This window comes from Melitaea cinxia, chromosome 11 (assembly GCF_905220565.1).
Source record: "Melitaea cinxia chromosome 11, ilMelCinx1.1, whole genome shotgun sequence".
Classification (NCBI taxonomy): domain Eukaryota; kingdom Metazoa; phylum Arthropoda; class Insecta; order Lepidoptera; family Nymphalidae; genus Melitaea; species Melitaea cinxia.
Genome location: NC_059404.1, coordinates 2183463 through 2202971, shown reverse-complemented (window position 1 = coordinate 2202971; position 19509 = coordinate 2183463). Strand labels below are relative to the sequence as shown.

Below are 19509 nucleotides of genomic sequence, written 5' to 3'. Positions count from 1 at the left end.
CTTTTTACTATACGCATATGGAAATTTACCAAAATAACATTTTTTACACTAATTGTCTGTCTGTCTGTTTGTTCCGGCGAATCTCTGAAACGGCTGGGCCGATGTTGACGAGACTTTCACTGGCAGATAGCTGATGTAGAATGATAGATGAAGAAATTTATCTATTTTATAACTGAACAATAACTTTTTTGTTAATTTCCACGCGGACGAAGTCGCGGGCACAGCTAGTCAGAAATAAGATAATTTTACATCAAGCATTACTCTATAAGGTCATAAAGGTCATACCACAAAGCAAATTAATTTATTCAGTTTATACCTAAATTATGACAAAAATAATTAGATTTTTAAATCACGGGGTAGCGTATATGTTTCCACAGGGTTTCTGAAGCAACCCGCCTGGGGAAGGACCTCATCTAAATCTTACAGAAGAGCACAGCTTAATTATACTGTTCTAAGAGTTGTTATTACTTCTGTTGTATTACTGATTATAATATCCTCCGCAATTCTGTTGGGAGGAGATCGCTATTTAGCGATAATGTTGCCAATTGCTGTTAGATTAGACTCATTGATTGTTCGTTCTACATATATATTATGTTTTTATCGGTGTAAAATAAAGAAAACTTACTTACTTACTAATTGTTCATACTAAGCCAACTAATGTTTAACATCCACACATGTTTAATGGAAAACATCTCATAAACTTCATAAAAACATGGACAAATACAGACCAAATTGTTATATCGAATTATGAGAGGATATGGGATCTATGACAATTTAGTCTGCAGTTGTCCATATTTTACGACGTATATGAGATTGTTTGCATAGGGTGACGTTAACATGACATGACTACTATGTTACTTAGGTAGTAGAAATAGAAACAAATTAATTTACACAATAATTTATTAACAATATATTTACAATCATCCTTATTTAAATAAAGCTATCGTATACTCTTAAAATAATATCTGCGAGATCTGTTATTTACATATAGCATTTTTCAAAAATATGTACATTATAAAATAAATATACAAACACATATACAAACTTTTTATATCAGAATAATAATCAAACCTCATTTTATGTTTTACATTTAATTTTGACGTTAACATAAGACATTGTTAAGTAGCTTAACGTTATTTAAAGAAAAAGTACATATCAGAGTGCCTAGTGCGAGTTTTGTTTAATCCATCGCGCAATAACGGGCGTAAATTTTAACTTCATTTTGTATGGGAAATTCGGGATTTCAACCTAGTTCTCGTGTTTGCCGCTAGATGACTCTGTATCGATTGTATCGTATACTATTCTTTATCGTCTTGGCTGCACTGTTTAAATTCCCATGCAAAATAATCTTCACGTATAATCGCGTTTCTGTCATGTTTCTGTGAATAAAATTCGCACTAGGCACTCAGGTTTGAGTATGAGTAAAAAATTTCTTGACGATATGTCGTTAACTAATTTTTTTATATGTGGTGTAGGTATATACATACGTCTTGTAACTTAAAAAACGGGTATTTCTGTAACAATGTTTGAGAAAATTAACTGCTCAAAGACTTAGTATAATCCAAAAATAAATAACTATCAAAACGCAAGTTTTATGTAATCCTTTGTATGTCTTATGACATGTTCACATGAACGTTGTCCAAATATGTTTTTGAATGTGGAATTGGCCTTAAAATATGAAAAAAATGAGTGTTTCGTTATTTTTAGCTTTATTTATGAATCTAGACACCATTGTGTATTCACGCCCTTTGACCAATTAGATCATTGTAAATTAGAATGTCGTGTTCACATTGACCTGCTGCTAAGATCGTCAAAGGGGCGTTTTAATTGACTACGATTAAGTCAAGAGCCGTGGCCGAGCTGTGTATTAGCGATTAGTATCTAAATACTTTCTTAAAGCGAAGTGACTGTAGTTTATTCTGTAGCTTACTTGCACTATTGCATTTCCTTATAAACATTACTTTATAATAACACACTTTTAATGGTGCTATGGTTATCTTAGAAAGTAGTTTTTTCCATTATCTTCTGCGGAATCCGATCATCAGCAAGAAACGCTGCGATTATAGCTGAAGCTGCAAAAAAAAATGTAAGATAATTGTGTTTAATCGTAAACGAAATAAAAAAAAAAAACTAAGTTCTATAACATCGGCAAGTAATACAACGTAGGCACACGAAAAAATTGTCAAATAAATACACGTTGTCAATGATTACTCAAACAATAGTCATCAGATCTCGACCAAATTTAAATGGGGCTCTACGACAAAAACTAGTTTTATTATAAATTATTAACTTACATGCAAATAGAGCTGAATATACGTAGAAGCCAAGTTCACAATTATTTTCCAGTAGATTATTGAGGATTTGTAATGACACAACCGAGCCTATACGACCTCCCGTCATCGAGAAGGCCACCGCCAATGTTCTGAAAGCAAAAGAAGATCCTCTACTGATTAAACCTTATAGATTTCACTACAAAATATCATCAAATTTCGAGGATGGTTTGGAGGAACTGAACTAAATTCGCTAATAAACTTATATTAATTTATTATTTTTAAGATCTGTTCACGTATTTAAAAAGCTCCAATGTACGACTGGAGGTTACTAAATAGTCACAATTAAATGGTAAATAAACGACGACGGCGTTTTCCAATAACGCCATCTATCGATCGATCGATGGCGTTATTGGAAAACGCCATCGTTGGCCCAACCCAACCTAATAGGGTTCCAACAGGAATTTATCTTTCCGTTAGATAACGTTACTCCTCATATTTTTTTCATACCGGGGATCTTATATGAAAATCGATTCTTATGGAGTAATGATTTGATTTGCTCACCATAACCGTTTAATTTCAAACATATCGAATTTGAAATTGAACCGTTCGTAAACAACACGAATCATATAGAAACGTATGATAAAGAAGCGAGGCTTTAGTCATGACATAATTTCCACAATGTCAATAATAGTAAGTACAGTCATCCCACTCGGAGCGAATAATTCATGCATACCAATTTTTATTTTGTTTACTAGATGTTTTTCAACTTCCTCGTAGAATACATAAGGACGTCAATTCCAAACGTTATTAAAACACTTGATACGATTGCTAGTCCGCAGTGGAGCAATGTAACGATTCTTTAAGTTATAGTTGAGATTCGTTTGTTTTGCAGTAAGCGACAAATTTCGAACACGATATGCTTATAAGCTTTTCACGTAAACTCCACCATATATATTTATTATTTTTATTAAAACTTTTCAACAAATATTAATTTCATTTATGAGAGACAATATTCTAGCATAATATTGTGAAATCGAACATGTCGTAAGTGAAACGAGTCGCTTTTTAATATACCTAGGTCTTGACCTGACTCTGCTGTGTGGCTACGGTAGTAAAGAATATAGCCACCTCCTCTCTTCCCGTGGGTGTCGTAAGATGCGACTAAGGGATAACACAGTTCCACTACCACCTTGGAACTTAAAAAGCCGACCAATGGTGGGATAAATATCCAACTGCAGGCTTTGAAATACACAGGCCGAAGACGGGCATCAGCATCTTCGGTGCAACAAAGCCAACCCTGTGGTCATTATCCCGCCTGCGTGACTATGGGCAAAACACATGAGTTTACGCCCTTGTTTGGCACGGACTCGTGGAGGCTTATGTCCAGCAGTGGACTGTGATAGGCTGAAATGATGATGAGTATGATGATGATTGACTTGACTAACCTGAGATAAGTCGGGAAATAGGCGACAGCCATAGCTGTGTATAAGCCCGTTGTGACGATGCCGATGAGAAAAATGAAAAACAGAATAGCGCTGCCGATGGCGTTCGGTACGAGATTGGCGATGATGCCACTCGCTCCGCACAACGATGTCACGATGATTACCATGTTGCGTCGACCGACACGGTTTATTATCTGGAATAGAAAGTAATAAGAATTTGTAATAAAGTCAATTTGGTATACTTTATATATATATATTACAAACCAAACCTGTTTTACTCCTGGGTTCAGAATTATACAGGTTTGAAAAACAAGGCCTTTGTTATCTGCTAAAACTTATATGAATGAAAATATTATATTATATATATTATATATTTGCTGTGTGGGCTACGGCACCAAAGAATTTGGCCACCCCCTCTCTTCCCGTGGGTGTCGTAAGAGGCGACTAAGGGATTCCAAGGTTCCACTACCACCTTGGAACTTAAGCAGCCGACCGATGGCGGGATAACCATCTAACCGCTGGCTTAGAAACACACAGGCCGAAGACGGGCAGCAGCGTCTTCGGTGCGACAAAGCCAGCCCTGCGGTCACCAACCCGCCTGCCCAGCGTGGTGACTATGGGCAACACACATGAGTTCATGCATTTTTGGCGCGAACTTGTGGAGGCCTGTGTCCAGCAGTGGACTGCAATAGGCTGGAATGATAATGATGATTATATATTTGCTTGCTGCTATATTAAGTTTATTTAATTTACATGTATCTAGTAGTATAGGGATTGCGATCATGCAGCTAATTCAACTCCGCGGGATCTGATAGATAGATATATTTTTGTTTCTATTTCACTAATTTTTTTTATAATCTAATCATAGATAGATAACTATGATTTAGGCCACGAATGAACTTTTTGAAACTTTGTGATTTAAGTTCATAATATAGTCAATTATTTATCACTTTTCCTTATGTGATATTATTACTGGTTTTCTAGGCGTATCGGGATTATTCTTATAGTACTATTAAATAAATAATATACTTACTATGCTTATGAAAGCATTCGTCGTAGACTGAACTGCAGCGACAGCGAGCACGATCAGAAGGGACGTTACGTTCAACGAACATGGTACTTCATCTGGCTGAAGTAATTGAAGAAAAAAATTAATATTTGAAACGGAAATAGCATGATATATTGATAACAATAATACAAAATGATGGATTTCAAAATTAATATTTGTTAATTAAAAGGTATTAATGAAGATAAGACAGGATATAAACTTAGACGCTCTCACCGCCCAGAACAGAATCCTCTCGAGGAGACCGCAGAGGATCTTAACGGTGAGAGCCATACGTGAGTACTATACGGTGTCATGGACGGCGGCGACACTTCTTGCAAGCGATCCACCTTGGGAACTCCAGGCGCAAATGTTTGCGGAAATGTACCGATACCGGTCGAGCCTCCGAGCTCGAGGACAAATTCCGAGTGCGGACCAGATTCGTAGGATCAGGACTCAGGCTCAGAGAGCCTTAATCGATTAGTGGATGGAGGATCTGGGGTCTCCAGCGGCGGGTCTAGAGACAGGGGATGCCATACGTCCTCACCTACGTTGCTGGGTCAAAAGACGGCACGGGGTGCTATCCTTTAGACTGACACAGGTACTTACCGGGCACAGATGCTTCGGTCAGTACCTGCATCAGATCACGGGTAGGGAGGCCACCCCTGCCTGTCACGTGTGTGGTGAGCCAAGTGATACGGCGCGTCACACTCTCGAGGACTGTGTCGCTTGGGGACCCCAGCGCTACGCCCTAAGGGCCGTAATAGGCGAAGATCTGTCACTGCCGAGCGTGGTCCGCAGCATTCTCGGCAGCAGAGGTGCTAGTTAGCCGTAACCTCCTTCTGCGAGGATGTCATGGCGTTAAAGGAGGCTGCGGAGCAACAGCGCGAGGCTGATGCTCACAATGCCCGTGGGCGCTCTGTAGACGAAGGCGTCGCGGTAGCATGCGAAAGCGATCCCGTGGCGCCCTGCTATGGCGATGAGGGCACCGCTGGGTTTTAGTGGGTAGTCTGGGTTGGCCAGGAGTCCCACATTCGCGCGCGAGGGTGCGTAAAAGCATTTCCCCGTGAAAAAAAAGAAGCATATAAACTTTGTTCTAACTTTGTATGTTTTTTAAAACATTAAAATTTGATTCATAATTTCAACGCTAAATTAACAGTGGGACTTTTTCATAATAGAGAACGAAACATGGGCATACCCAGAGTTTTGTAAAGATAGGATAGAATCAAATGAATGTAAGAACTTAATAGTTAGTAGAAAATTACAAAACCTTTTATTTCACTGCAATTTTTCATTTACCTCCACTATCTGCACCAGTTCAATAATATTGCGGTTTTGACTAAATCTGCCTAAAATTTCCATATTAAAATCTAAAATACCTATTATTTGCTTTGAGTCAGTGTGGGGCAAATGCGTGGGGCATTATTCCCACACTTGCCCTGAAGTGGGGACACCCATGAAAAGAAATATTTACATAATCTTTGTTGTACACAGAAAATTATTATTTATACAATTTAATTGAAATATAAAAGAAGTATGGAGATATTAGCAGTGCTACTTTGGCACTGTCTTTTAAAATCAATTAACTTGAATGAATTAAGAGCCATTTCACAAAAATCGGTAACAATCCGCGAAATTGTAATATTGTGACGTCGTTAATCTCAGTGTTGGATGCAATAATGTAATTTATATTCTTGAAATATAATAGAGCAACCTTTGTTGTAGTCCATAGTCAGATCAGAATTTTGATTTATATTATGTGTATAAAATTATTAACCTTTTCATCAGCCTCCTCCCTGGGTAAACGGTCGCAATGTATACTTTGAAGTCCTACTTTTATATAACCTCTACGTTGAAACCATTTTAAAAAAATATCATAATATGTGGAATATAATTTTGTTGTCCACTATCATAGATTTTTATTCCATTTGTATCTCTATTAAACGATAAAAAAAAATTTAAAGTTACGAATATTTTCCAAATAAGTACAATTTAAAAGCGATATTTCTCTTAGAAAACTAAGAAATTTTAACGAACTATCTTCATCAAAGTAAACTTACATCATTAAGGAATACAAAAAAAATAATTAAAAGATGTAATTATTTTTAATACATTTTATATTAAATAATAAAAAGATAGTATATATTGCCACGCATCAAGCCCGGTAAATCAGTCGAGCGCTAGCGCTCTTAGAGGTAAGGTCCACGCCAAATTCTGCGCAGCCGTCTCTTTCGCTCACACGCGCCAAGCGCCTGTTGTTATAGCGGATAAAACGCATTTGATACTTTCATAATAAAATATAAATAAAATAAACATATTAAGAAAATGACTGTAAAATAATATAATGATAATTTCTGTAAACAAATGTATAATTTACTTTTCTTTTCTCACACTATCAATACAAATAGGCATTTCAATCTGTTTGTCTTGTTATTTGTTAATTAATATGTTTGTCGGTGTCGATGTCATTAAATGCTTTTTTATTCATATCGTAAATATTAGATTCATTCGTAAACTGAAAAAAATAAATCAATTTAAAAAAATTGTTTCATAAAATTGATTTTTTAAATTTTATTTTAAATTTATTGACTGTTGTTATATAACATACTTGAAATTTTTAACAAATTAATTATGTAAAAAACATTTTATACCATAGTTATAATTTTTATTATACATCAGAAAATGATCACGATGGTCTTTTGGTTGTCACACTATACGTACTAGCACAAAGATCGCGCGGCTCGTACGACTCGCGCGATGCGACCAAATTTACCTAAACTTGCAGAGCGTAAAATTGTGAAATGGCTCTTAATGAAGAAATCAGAATCTTATTTGCTATACAATATAGTTGCCTTATAGTAATTACCGTAACACCAATATTTCGATGACATCTTAATTTTTTTACATCTAACATTTTCATTTTTCTTAAATTAAATATTCCAAGTTAAATACCCAAATATCTTAAGCTTGCAGTAGACCTTTGTTACTGATACTTACATCAGGTGGGGCATTTATACTTTCTTTAAGTATTGCGCAAAGAGTTAGGTTTGAGCCTTCTCCGGTGTTTACTATTTCTACGAATTGGTTAGAAATCGTCGGTAGCCAAACCAGGAATGATCCGACTCTGAAATAAATTAATGTTCATGTTTTAAATAATTAAAAAAAAAAAAAAAAAAACTTATCTAAAATACGTAACCTTACGATGTTACATAAGGCTTATTAATAATTTCAAATAGACTAAGTGAGTCAGGAGAACAAAAAGTCAGTCCGAGAACGTCAAATTAGTAGAAAATGAAATATTTGAGTACTGCATTTTTTAAATTTGAAATACGAATTGATTGAAAAATTTTAGTTTCAGATGTTGTGAGGTATGAATTAGAAAACAGGCCGTGGAGATAAATTACATGGCTAGAGATCCAATGAAATTGTTCTTCTATCTAGAAATCAGAATCACTACATAGTATAAAACAAAGTCGCTTTCTCTGTCCCTGCACATGTATGTACGCTTAAATCTTTAAAACTACGCAACGGATTTTGATGCGGTTCTTTTTAATAGATAGAATAACATCCATTAAATAGTGGAAAAATACTGTTATTTTTGAGTTTTCTAATGTTATGTCGTAAATAATTATTTTTTTTTCGCTTAAATTGCAAACGCAGGCTGAACCCTACGAGATTTATCAAAATAATGTACTAAGTACACATTGAAAAGGTCTACAGAAAACTCCGCGATGGTATATACCTATCTCTTATGGATATCCCACAATAACATTTTTTTGTCATTTACTTTTTACGACAAATAATGGCTAATTTTCGAAGCGATTTTAACCAATACAGTATTAATCCTTATCCAATTAAATACCTTAAATATATTTTTTATTTAATATAGATCTATATGACCCTTTACAGCATATGATTTAAATGAATATTTTCGAAGATATTACAGATTTAAAAATCGCGGTACGTAGCGTTTCCGGCGGTTCCGGCCGGCTTTTACTCTAAGTTAACGCGTGCGGGCCACGGGCAGTAATGAATAAATCAAAACTACTGAATCGATTTTAATCATTTTTTCAGTGAATGACATAGGCTATAAATATATTTTATACCCGTGCGAAGCCGGAGCGGGTCGCTAGTATTTAATAAAGTAGATTTTTTTTATACAACTAAGTCGGCAAACAAGCGTACGGCTCACCTGATTGTAAGCGATTATCGTAGCCTGTAGACTCTTCTATAACACCTGAAGCATCGCAAGTTAGTTGCCAACCCTATTCCTAATCTTCCCAAGAGCTCTGGTCATCTTACTCACCATAAGAACACAACACTTTTTTAAAGCAGTATTATTTAGCTGTGATCTTCTGTAAGGTCGAGGTACTTCTCCAGTTGGGCTGCTCCAAATTTTAAGCAAAATTTTTCTGCTGTTCCCTACCTCAGTATATGATAATAAAACAGTAAAAAAGGTTACTCAACTGTTGAATTACAAAAAGAAAAAATATAATAACTGTGCTTTTAAGTAACGGTGATTTAAACAACGGCAAAAATTGATTTTTAGCAGATTTTGAACCAGTGTTAGACGAAATTTCCAGCAGAAAACCTTTAATCTGAAACATACAAATGTATAATTGTAATAATACCCAAAAGTAAAGTAGATATTTATTTTAAATTATTTTTGGCTTACATTTAACTCCTCCTTTGAGCTCAAATGATTTAATTTATGGATTTTCTTCAAAACGGTTGTTGCTTCAGTCTCCCGACCCTTAGCGAAAAGAAACTTTGGACTTTCGCACATGAAAAATAGGCACATTGCACATATAATACCGGGCGCTGAATATACTAAAAGTAAAGTCCGCCAAGAGTTCCAGTAAATACCTAAACTAGCTAGCTCATAGGAGAAAGTAAGTGGAATGATTGGTATAGCCAGGACTGAAAAAAAAAATTAATATATATATATGTATATATATATATAACCAGGATTTCAAAACATGTGGTTTGAGTTGCTTGTGCCTAATTTCAAAAATATTAATAAAATGCTCGTACCTGCCATTATTCCTTGCGATAAGAGAAATATACTAGCGACAAGTAAGACGACTAAGTTTCGTTTTGACATAGGAACACTTTCACTAAGTAAGGTCATAGCCATAGGATATTGACCTGATGCCCTAGAAATGTTATAGTAAATGGATTAAATTACGAGTTTTATACTATCCGTCTAAAATATAGCACTAAAATTATGACAAAAATTAATATCGAATGTTAAGCTTGACTGGGCCGTTATCGCAGTTTGTATTGACGCTGCTATTTGCTTCAGGTTCGTTGGTTGGTACCCACCCTGAGCCTGGATGTAATTTAATACTATTAAAAGATGATCGCGAGAGCGAAATCGCCCATTCCCCGCATTCTCACCACGCTCAACGCTCTTCTGGATGCATACCCTGAGTGTGATCTGTTTGCGGATGAATAGTCGATAATACTATCTGTATGCATGAAGTTTTGTGAGCGAGATGTATAATTGTTTTATTGACTGTTGTATTTTTCTTTTTCAATTTTGTTTTTTTTTTTCTTTTTTCTTTTAGTTCTATTTGTTGTATAATTATCTGATTGCTGTTTTTATGTTTATGTTTTATGTTTCTCTTAGTAATTAATGTAACTGGTGTAAACCGTTTTAATTATTATAATAAATAAATAAATAAATGATAATACTGTGAATGATACACATAATAATCTGAATCTCGGAAACGGCTCCAACGATTTTCATAAAATTTTGTATGTAGGAGGCTTCGGGGGCGATAAATCGATCTAGCTAGAATTAATTTTTGGACAATGTCATTTTGTCCGTGTTTTCAGACAATGAAAAAGAGTATCGTTAGATTACGAAGGTAAATTTTGCTAATATTTACAGAGTTATAATGGCTCAAGTGGGAAATGCGCCGGGCCCGAACTAGAAATCCCTGGTTTAAACCCACATGTCAGTAAATCGGTTATTTTCCCTTTTCTTTTATAAGTTTCAGTCGTGATTTTTTATTTAAATAACCAGTACATATTTTATATTATGTCGGTAAAATCGAAAATTAGTATTCATATTTTATCAATATGTAATTTGTATTTAATTTTTTGTGTGTGTGTGTGTATTTTTTTGTATATATAATTTATTCATATAAATGTTATTTATATTTGTCAAATAAAAAAATGTAGCCATATCAGTCGGCTTTTACCTAACATATGAATTAAGTTGTTAACTGTAGGAACCGACGACTGTGTGAGTATGTTATAAGAACTATTCATAAACGGGATATTTACCATGTTTTTTATTTTCATTTTGCGGAGCTCGATATCTTGACATTAACTGCGAATGTCTTGTTCACGAGACTCCGTTTATGAATAGTTTTAGTAGTAGAAGTAACCATGTTAATATAAAATCTTATATGTTATAAGATATGTATTTACTATATATTTAAACTTACAAAACAGTAGCAAGGAATTGCAGAATCATAAGCATGATCCAGTTAACAGATATGCTCGCGAGTGCGTTGACAGTCGCTGCTGATGCCAAAGATATGATCAGCATTAACCTTCGACCGTAAACATCGGCGAGGTAGCCCCAAAACACACTTCCAATGATTAAGCCTGATAAAATTAACGATATTAGTTGGTTGATAGGTTTCTAGGGAATCATTCGTATACTCGTGTTTGAGCCATATACTCGTAATAGGATTTTTATTACGACTAGGTCGACAAACAAGCTTAGAGCCCACCTGATGGCAACACTAGAAGTATCACAAGCGCTTTGCTCACACAACCCTTTACCCTCCCCAGGACCTCTAGCCACCCTTCTCACCACAGGAACACTACTAATATAGGGGTGCTCTATAAAACCTAATATTTTATGGTTTGTGGGTGTATTACTTTACTAAATACTACTATTTTAAAAGTTTCGATTTTCAGACGTTATTAACCTGAAGAAATTGTATCGATGTTTTATTTATTTTATTTTTTTTATTTTTTTTTAAATATATAGACTAGCGCTTGACTGCGATCTGACCTGAAGTCAAGTGAAGATGCAGCCTAAGGTGGTGCGCGCTTGCCTAGAAGATGCCTATTCACTCTTGATTTAAAGATACCCAAGTTATAGTTCGTTGGAAAAACGGAAGCCGGAAGGGCATTCCAAATTTTTGCGGTGCGTATTAGGAACGAGGAAGCAAATCGTTTAGTGCGAGATTGTGGGATTTCAACCACATAGCGGTGCAGATTCATGCGATGCCTTGCGGTTCGGTGGTAGAAAGGTGATGGTGGAACCAAATTGTATAGTTCTAGAGCACACTCTCCGAAATATAACCTGTAAAATACCGACAAACAGGCAACCTTGCGCCGATGTTCGAGACTTTGAAGTCTAGAGTGAACCAGCGATTTATCACCGATGAGTCTTCTGGCGCGTCGATCCACAGAATCCAAAGCAGCGAGCTGGCACTTGGCAGAGCCATCCCATAAGTGGCTGCAGTACTCCATACACGATCGAACTTGTGCTTGGTAGAGAGTAAGAAGCTGTTCCGGTGTGAAGTACTGCCTGACTTTATTGAGGATACCAAGTTTCTTACCAGCAATTTTTGCCTTGGATTCTATGCATTGTCCGAAGTTCATATTAGACGAAATATTTATGCCTAGAAGATCAATACTATCGGTGATCGGTACAGATACACCCCGGAAAGTCGGAGCTAATGGGAATGGACTCCGTTTAGCGGTGAAAAGACACGCTTGTGTTTTGGAAGCATTAAATTTGACTAGGTTGGCGTCACCCCAATCGGATACCTCTTTCAAAGGCAAATTCATGCGTTCAACCAGGGCCTCTTTATGCTCATGAGTTTCAGCCTCACCAGCTCGGGGACCGGACACGTATCTCTCCGTAACAGTGCTGTCATCCGCGTATCCAAAGGTACCGGGCCTGAGGAGGTCATTTATGTGAACACACACAACCCTTTACCCTCCCCAAGACCTCTGGCCACCCTTCCCACCACAGGAACATTGCGCTACTTGAGAGCAGTATTTTTTAGTTGTGATCTTCTGTAAGTTTAAGCTACTTTCCCACGCGGGTTGCTCCAGATTTTGAACAAGATATTTCTGGCGTAATATTTTATGGTTTACGGGTGTATTGTCTGTGAATAGTTTACTACATACAACTATTTTAAAAGTTTAGATTTTTGGACGTTATTAGTTCGAATCAGGAATGAGGACGATACAATTAGATTAGATGCTAACTTTATGGTAAACATGTTTATAGATGATACACGTATCCTAGAGTACGATTGTTGGTGTCTTGTGTATGTTTCGAAAATTGTGGTACAAGTATCCTAGGGAATGAAGGCTGTTAGGTGTGTAGCATTTATTATTCGCTCTATGTATTAGATATAATTTCTAATATATCGGAAAAAAATCCAATTTTACCTACAACCGGAGCCGCCGCCAAGAAACCTCTTTGAGCGCTTGTGGTCATCAACTCACAAGCACTAGTTGGTACGATTATCGTGGTGCCATAAGCCGTACATACTAACGCGATCACCGTGAGACCCGTCAGAGATAATAAGAAGTAGCTGTATAAGCCAAAACCTGCAATTATAAAAAATGTGGTTACAGTTATAAATAATGATTGGAAACCATAAATATTTGAATGTTGAAGATAAAGAACTTAACATTTATGATAGTCTAAAGTCGTTTGCGATAACTTTAAACTTTTATGATTGTCCAAGCGTTTAGCAGATACTCATTACACGTGACACCTATCGTTTATCTTTATAAGAGTTATTTGCCACACGTTGAGAACATCTACCGATCTTATCTACATATTAATTACGTGAAGCAAAAACTTTGTAACCCTTTTTACAAAAATTTCGCGGACGGAGGAGTTTGAAATTTCGTACAGTTATAGTTTATATTGAGAAGGAGTGCAGAATGCTAATTTTTTTCAACTATGCATAATAAATAATACGTTAAATCAATATAAAAACATTACACCCACTGACACGTATTTGACAAAGACGCATATATATATACTTTATTGTTTATTGTTAAAGTCTGTGGTCAAAATAAAAAATTAAAAAAAAGATATTCTTTATTTAAATATTTTTTTTTGTGTATTTATTTTAACTAAATAAACTAATTTAGTTCCGTAATCATCAGAAAAAGGGTATGAATTGAAATTTATCGTATATTTCGTAAAATATAATTTTGTAGATACTAAATATTTGATAATAAGTTTGATAGTAGCTTTGTTAGATGTTACAGGACCAAACAAATGAGAAACACATATATAATGTTTATATGCTAAGCGAACTTCTTATTTTATTTATTTAGAGATATAGGTATACATCGAAATGTTCTATAGTACTTTGCTAGTCTATTTATAATAATAATTATTATTATTATTTTATTTGCATTAAACATGACATACATTATACAGTATAGTTAATACATATACATGTTTAGTCAACAATATGACATGCAAAAATTGATTACAAAGTATTTAAAATCAAATATGTACCGTAAATTTGTCGTATCGTCAAGTAAAATATTATAATGTAGGTACAATAAAGTTAACATATTTTTAATTCATACTATAAGATGTCAAATAATCTTTAAATTTATCAATGGAATATAACAACATGTCAATATTTACACAATACAAAACTATATTTCAAAACTTCAAATCAAGGAACTGTTTTACGGAGTAAAAGCATTTGTCAACCAACCAGTTACGTAGTTTTATTTTAACTTTAAAATATGGCAAATCTCTAATAGTAGAAAGGCAATATATTAAAAATGATTATCATCATGTGGAAGCAATTTTTTGAGCTAAGAGCGGTACTTATACGCTTCAGCTTGTAATATCCCACTACTGGGCATAGGCTTCTTTACCCGCGTAGGAGAAGGATCAGAGCTTAATCCACCACGCTGCTCCAATGTGGGTTGGCGGTAGAGCGGTCCTTATTTGAGGGTAATAGATTTTACTTTTATCTCTTGTATTGAATGCTATAGCATTTCCACGAGTCTCATAATAGTCATGACCAAACCTCTTCATAAAACATCCCAGCTCATATATATATATAAACGCAAAGAAATCTTAAAATTTTTAGGCGCATGAAATGGGGTTTACATGATTGCATTTGATTTATTTTGCAGATTACTCTTATACATTTTTTTTGAATAAGAAAAAATTTGTTTATATCTGAGCCATTTCCCCAAATCAGAACTCCGTAGCGAATATTCGATTCAACGTACCCGTGATATCCTAATAACGCTGTACGCTGATCAGCAATCTTCGATATCTTCCTTAATGCAAATATGAACTTACTAATTTTATTACACAAGAATGCAATGTGAGGACCCCAGGAATAAATTTCATCATCAATCCAATTCATCCAAAAGTATGCCTAGGAAGCTTATTTTTGAAACCTGTTCTATTTGTTCACTGGCGCATGTTATATATATATCATTTTTCTGTTCTTTAATACTATGTATTTAGTTTTTTTCCAATTTATACACAAATTGTTAATTTTTAGCCATTCAGACACATCTTTTAAAGTGTTGTTTATTTCTGCAGTATAATTTACGTTTTTGAAACATGGTACGACTATAGATACATCGTTTGCATATAAAACACACTTATGTTTGGAGCAATTAGGGAGGTCATTAATATATATTAAGAAAAACAGTGGCCCAAGGACACTGCCTTGGGGCATACCAAAAGCATTTACTTCTAGTGACGAGTTATAATTTGTCAGTATCTTTTCCTCATTTAATTTTAATATTTGGACAAATTGTTTTCTATCTTTAAGATAACTCTCTAACCATTTATTGCATCAACCAACCATTATTGTATACTAGTGACTCAGCGCGGCTTTGCACGGGTACAATGCTGATACTAAATATAAAATAAATATACGCAATGTATGCGCAAAAATGTGTTTATTTACGACATCACATTAGAAACCTCTAAAACCATCAGTGTCCCTCTACTATATTATGCATGTATTAAACATATAATCCTTCCTCTGGAATCAGCGCATCAAAATCCGTTGCGTAATTTTAAATATCTAAGTATACAGACAGCGGGAAGCGACTTTGTTTTATACTATGTAGTAATACCCGGTGTACAAAGGGGTTTCTAAAGAAAAAAGAATGTCAATAATTGCTAAGCTTTTGTGTAAGGGACCGTATTTGTTATATTACGTAAAGTAGTACGTGTGAGTTTTTGGAATAAAATAGATTAATAAATAATCGATTATTGTGTTTGACATTTTCTGCTGACCTTTTTTTATACACCCCTAGTACGTATGCTCGTAGGCTTGCGCCGCCCCTCTCAAGGTGTCGCCTTGGACCATGGCCTTTTGGGCACTAGGGTTAATAATCCCATGTTAGTAGTAATTGTAAGAATATAATATAAGGCACAGTGTTGAAAATAATACGCCTCAACGATTTGAAAATAAAAATGTAAATAAATATACGCACTTAAGAGCCCATGGATGTTAAAAATTTAAAAAAAAAAAATATATATATATATATATATATATATATAGCATTTATTTAATGCTTTATATATTTTTTTATGGAACGTTTAAAATTAAATCGAAGAAAATAACAATATTTTAATTAAAAAAATTGCGAAGCGGTCTTATCACGTATATCTATTACACATTTTTTCTTTGAAACACAAAATACCAAATACCTAGTTAGTGTAAAAATAATATCCTAGTGTTATTACAACAAGGCATCTAACTGCATTTTCTTATTGAGTAATAAATTTTCTGTGCAGTACACACGTAATTAGGTCTTTTAGAATTTCACAAAAACGAGTATTATAATTAGCAGAGTTTAATTCTTACTTAGGAAACTCGTCTAAACCTGATTACGGTATTGCAAATTTTTGCGATCATTTATGTTATCCACGTACGTTTATATTTTACGCTATTGGTCCAATTTCCAGTTTATAGCTCAATACTGTTCTGACACACTTACAATCACTCTGTCTTGTGTTTACTTTTACTTTATTATTAGTCCTATCTGAGGGTTTGTACGACAAACAAGTGAATATCGAGAGAATATAGCTTGTAACTGTATTTAAATTTGTAACATTTAAATTTTCGAAATAATATTGTTTTAAGTTTGTAGAAACGTGAAGTACATGTCAAAATGAAAGCGTAATTCTTTAACAGCTGCTTATAAATTGAAATTATTATTAGATTACGATAGCAAATTTCGCATAACGAACTGAACGAAGTTTAATATACTGACATTATTTTTATTTTATTTATTTTTTTATTAAAAAATTAATATCCACGGGCTCAAAATCCCCACGCATTTTGTTAAACATGCATGTATAATTATAAAACCACAGGCGATTTTTCATTAGAACTACAAATCGACAGTCCTGTAGCCTAGTAAAACTAGGACGTGGACCGACGCTGACGGTTTTATTTTACCTATTACTATACGTACTTATTATAGCCTACTTACTATAATCACCATCTTGCTATAATCAATCACTCATGTAATTCCCGATACAGGGGGGATGACAGTATAAAAATTCTTCGGTTTACTACTTAAAAAACGATATGAGTCCTTTTGAAAAGTTATGGAGAGTGAAATATTATTATGTATATGATCAAGTATCAAGAGTCTATTCATTTTCCACTATTTTCTTAATATGAGTATATTATAGTCAAATATGTATGTCCACGTAGATAAACAAACACTGTGTGTAAAATACGGATTTGTTTTATTAATATTTGAATCTTGTATATCACACTGGTTTGTGTCTGTTGCGTTGGCGGTTGCGGGTTCTATCCTCGCACATGACAAGCTATCTGGTGATAGCGATCGCTACTCATAGTAGGCATTATATCTGCGAACCCGCGTTGGAGCAGCGTGGTGGATTAAGCATCATATAATCAAATATCAAATAATGATAATTTACTAAAATGACAGTTCAAGTTTTTTGGCATTAACTTTTTTTTGTATGAAAACTATATATAAATGATTAAAAACCAATTCTAGGTCCCTTAAGGTCCTAGTTATAACGGATTTCTCTTGTTTCAGTAAAAAAGCCGGTACACACATACTGTTAAGCATGCAATATGTTAATTTATTTTAACAATTATGCACTAATTACGACGAATACTCTATTCGTGATACAAAAACTTCCTTCAACGTTTAACGTTAACCTTGATGAATTTTTTTAGTTGAAACTCTTTAACTGATTTCTTATAATCATGTTTCTATTATGATATATTATAATAAGTGAAATTACAGAAGCACCTACGAATAAACTATGGGTCGTGTGACACAATCACGGTCTTCTACAGAGGTCTTGCAACAACAGTAGTATGGTGTAATAAAATAAAATGTGGTTATAATAGTATAACAGCAGTTACTGTACACGTCTTTTTTTTTAAATTGTACAAATTTATTTCATACACTACGGTTTTAACTTAGATTGATATAACAAAAATATGTAACAATATAAGACATATAAGATTAGATATATTTACGTTTTAATAATAAAAATTTTCAGTACTTTATCGTACGTCTTAAAAAAAATTATATGTAAGAAAATAAGTTTTTGAATGCAAAATTTGGTTGTTTTTGAAACTAGTCAGTTTTTTAATTATAAATTTAACGAAGCTTTTCTATTCAAGTTTGTGTCAAAGTGAAATTGTTAATTATTGCGTGTAATATCCCTATAACGATTTTTTTTATTATTTTATCATAAGGCTTGTAAAGTAAAACATACCTGTTCGGTTGAGGGCTTCATCTAAAGTAACCTTGTCTTCCTCAGCAACATCCATTTTTTAACACTCTTAATCTACAAAAATATTTCCTCTCGACTTCTCGGTCCTGTGTCTGAGAGGTCTCTAACACACAACTCATACGCAACACTAAAAACGTATCGTTAATCGGTTCAGGATGATATCAATAAGTGTACGACTCTCTACACGTTTGTATTTCCGCTAACGTATTTTTTAACAAAAAAATAAAATATTGATAATTTTTATGTATTTTTATTATTTAAATTAGCGACCTAAATAACAAATTTGTTTTCGATGCATTTCGCTTAAGCAAGGAGTTTAAAGATAAAAAAGAATTTTGGTGACTTTATAGTAATCATCATTACAGCCTATATAGTCCACTGCTGGACATAGGCCTCCACAAGTTTACGCCAAAAAATAACGTGAACTCGTGTGTTTTGCCCATAGTCACCACGCTGGGCAGGCAGTTATGGGACACCAAGTAGGAACGAAGTTCCTTAGGATATTATAGAAGCAACACAATTCGAAAAAAAAAAAGTTGAATTTTATATGTATATTTTCTAGTTCTTGATTTCATTTTATTTTTTGATTGGTTTTAATTAAGTACATAAAAGTATTTAGGAAATTTAGTATTTTAGAAAATAACAAATACAAATACGGTATAATAATACGTAAAATATACGGTAAAATAAAATAAATCAAACAATAACGAATAAAAATAAATAAGTGAAAAAAAAAACATATGTCTTTATTTTTGTTGATAGTATAAAATTACATAAATAATTTTAAAAAAGTTTACTAGTAATATTTTAGTTTTACAAACGTCATATTATACAGTCGTGTGACTGATAGTACGTCATTTCCGTTATATATTTTGCTTACGGTTTTAGTATCACATTTTTTTTCAGTTCGGTCACCCAGCCAAATGTCAAGCCTGCCATAAGGAACTTTGTTCCAAA

General features: G+C 34.0%; 1 protein-coding gene across 1 annotated transcript; it reads right to left on the bottom strand.

Annotated features, from left to right (window-relative positions):
- Positions 1-1998: 1998 nt before the first annotated feature.
- Positions 1999-18589, bottom strand: LOC123657983 (putative transporter svop-1). The gene is made up of 11 exons (XM_045593462.1): positions 18535-18589; positions 13194-13355; positions 11219-11381; positions 9795-9916; positions 9436-9680; positions 9228-9358; positions 7754-7884; positions 4749-4840; positions 3719-3909; positions 2295-2422; positions 1999-2072 (listed from the first exon to the last, which is right to left on the bottom strand). Exons 1-11 carry the CDS (start codon positions 18587-18589, stop codon positions 1999-2001), a joined length of 1494 nt encoding a protein of 497 aa, XP_045449418.1.
- Between the last annotated feature and the right edge of the window lie 920 nt (positions 18590-19509).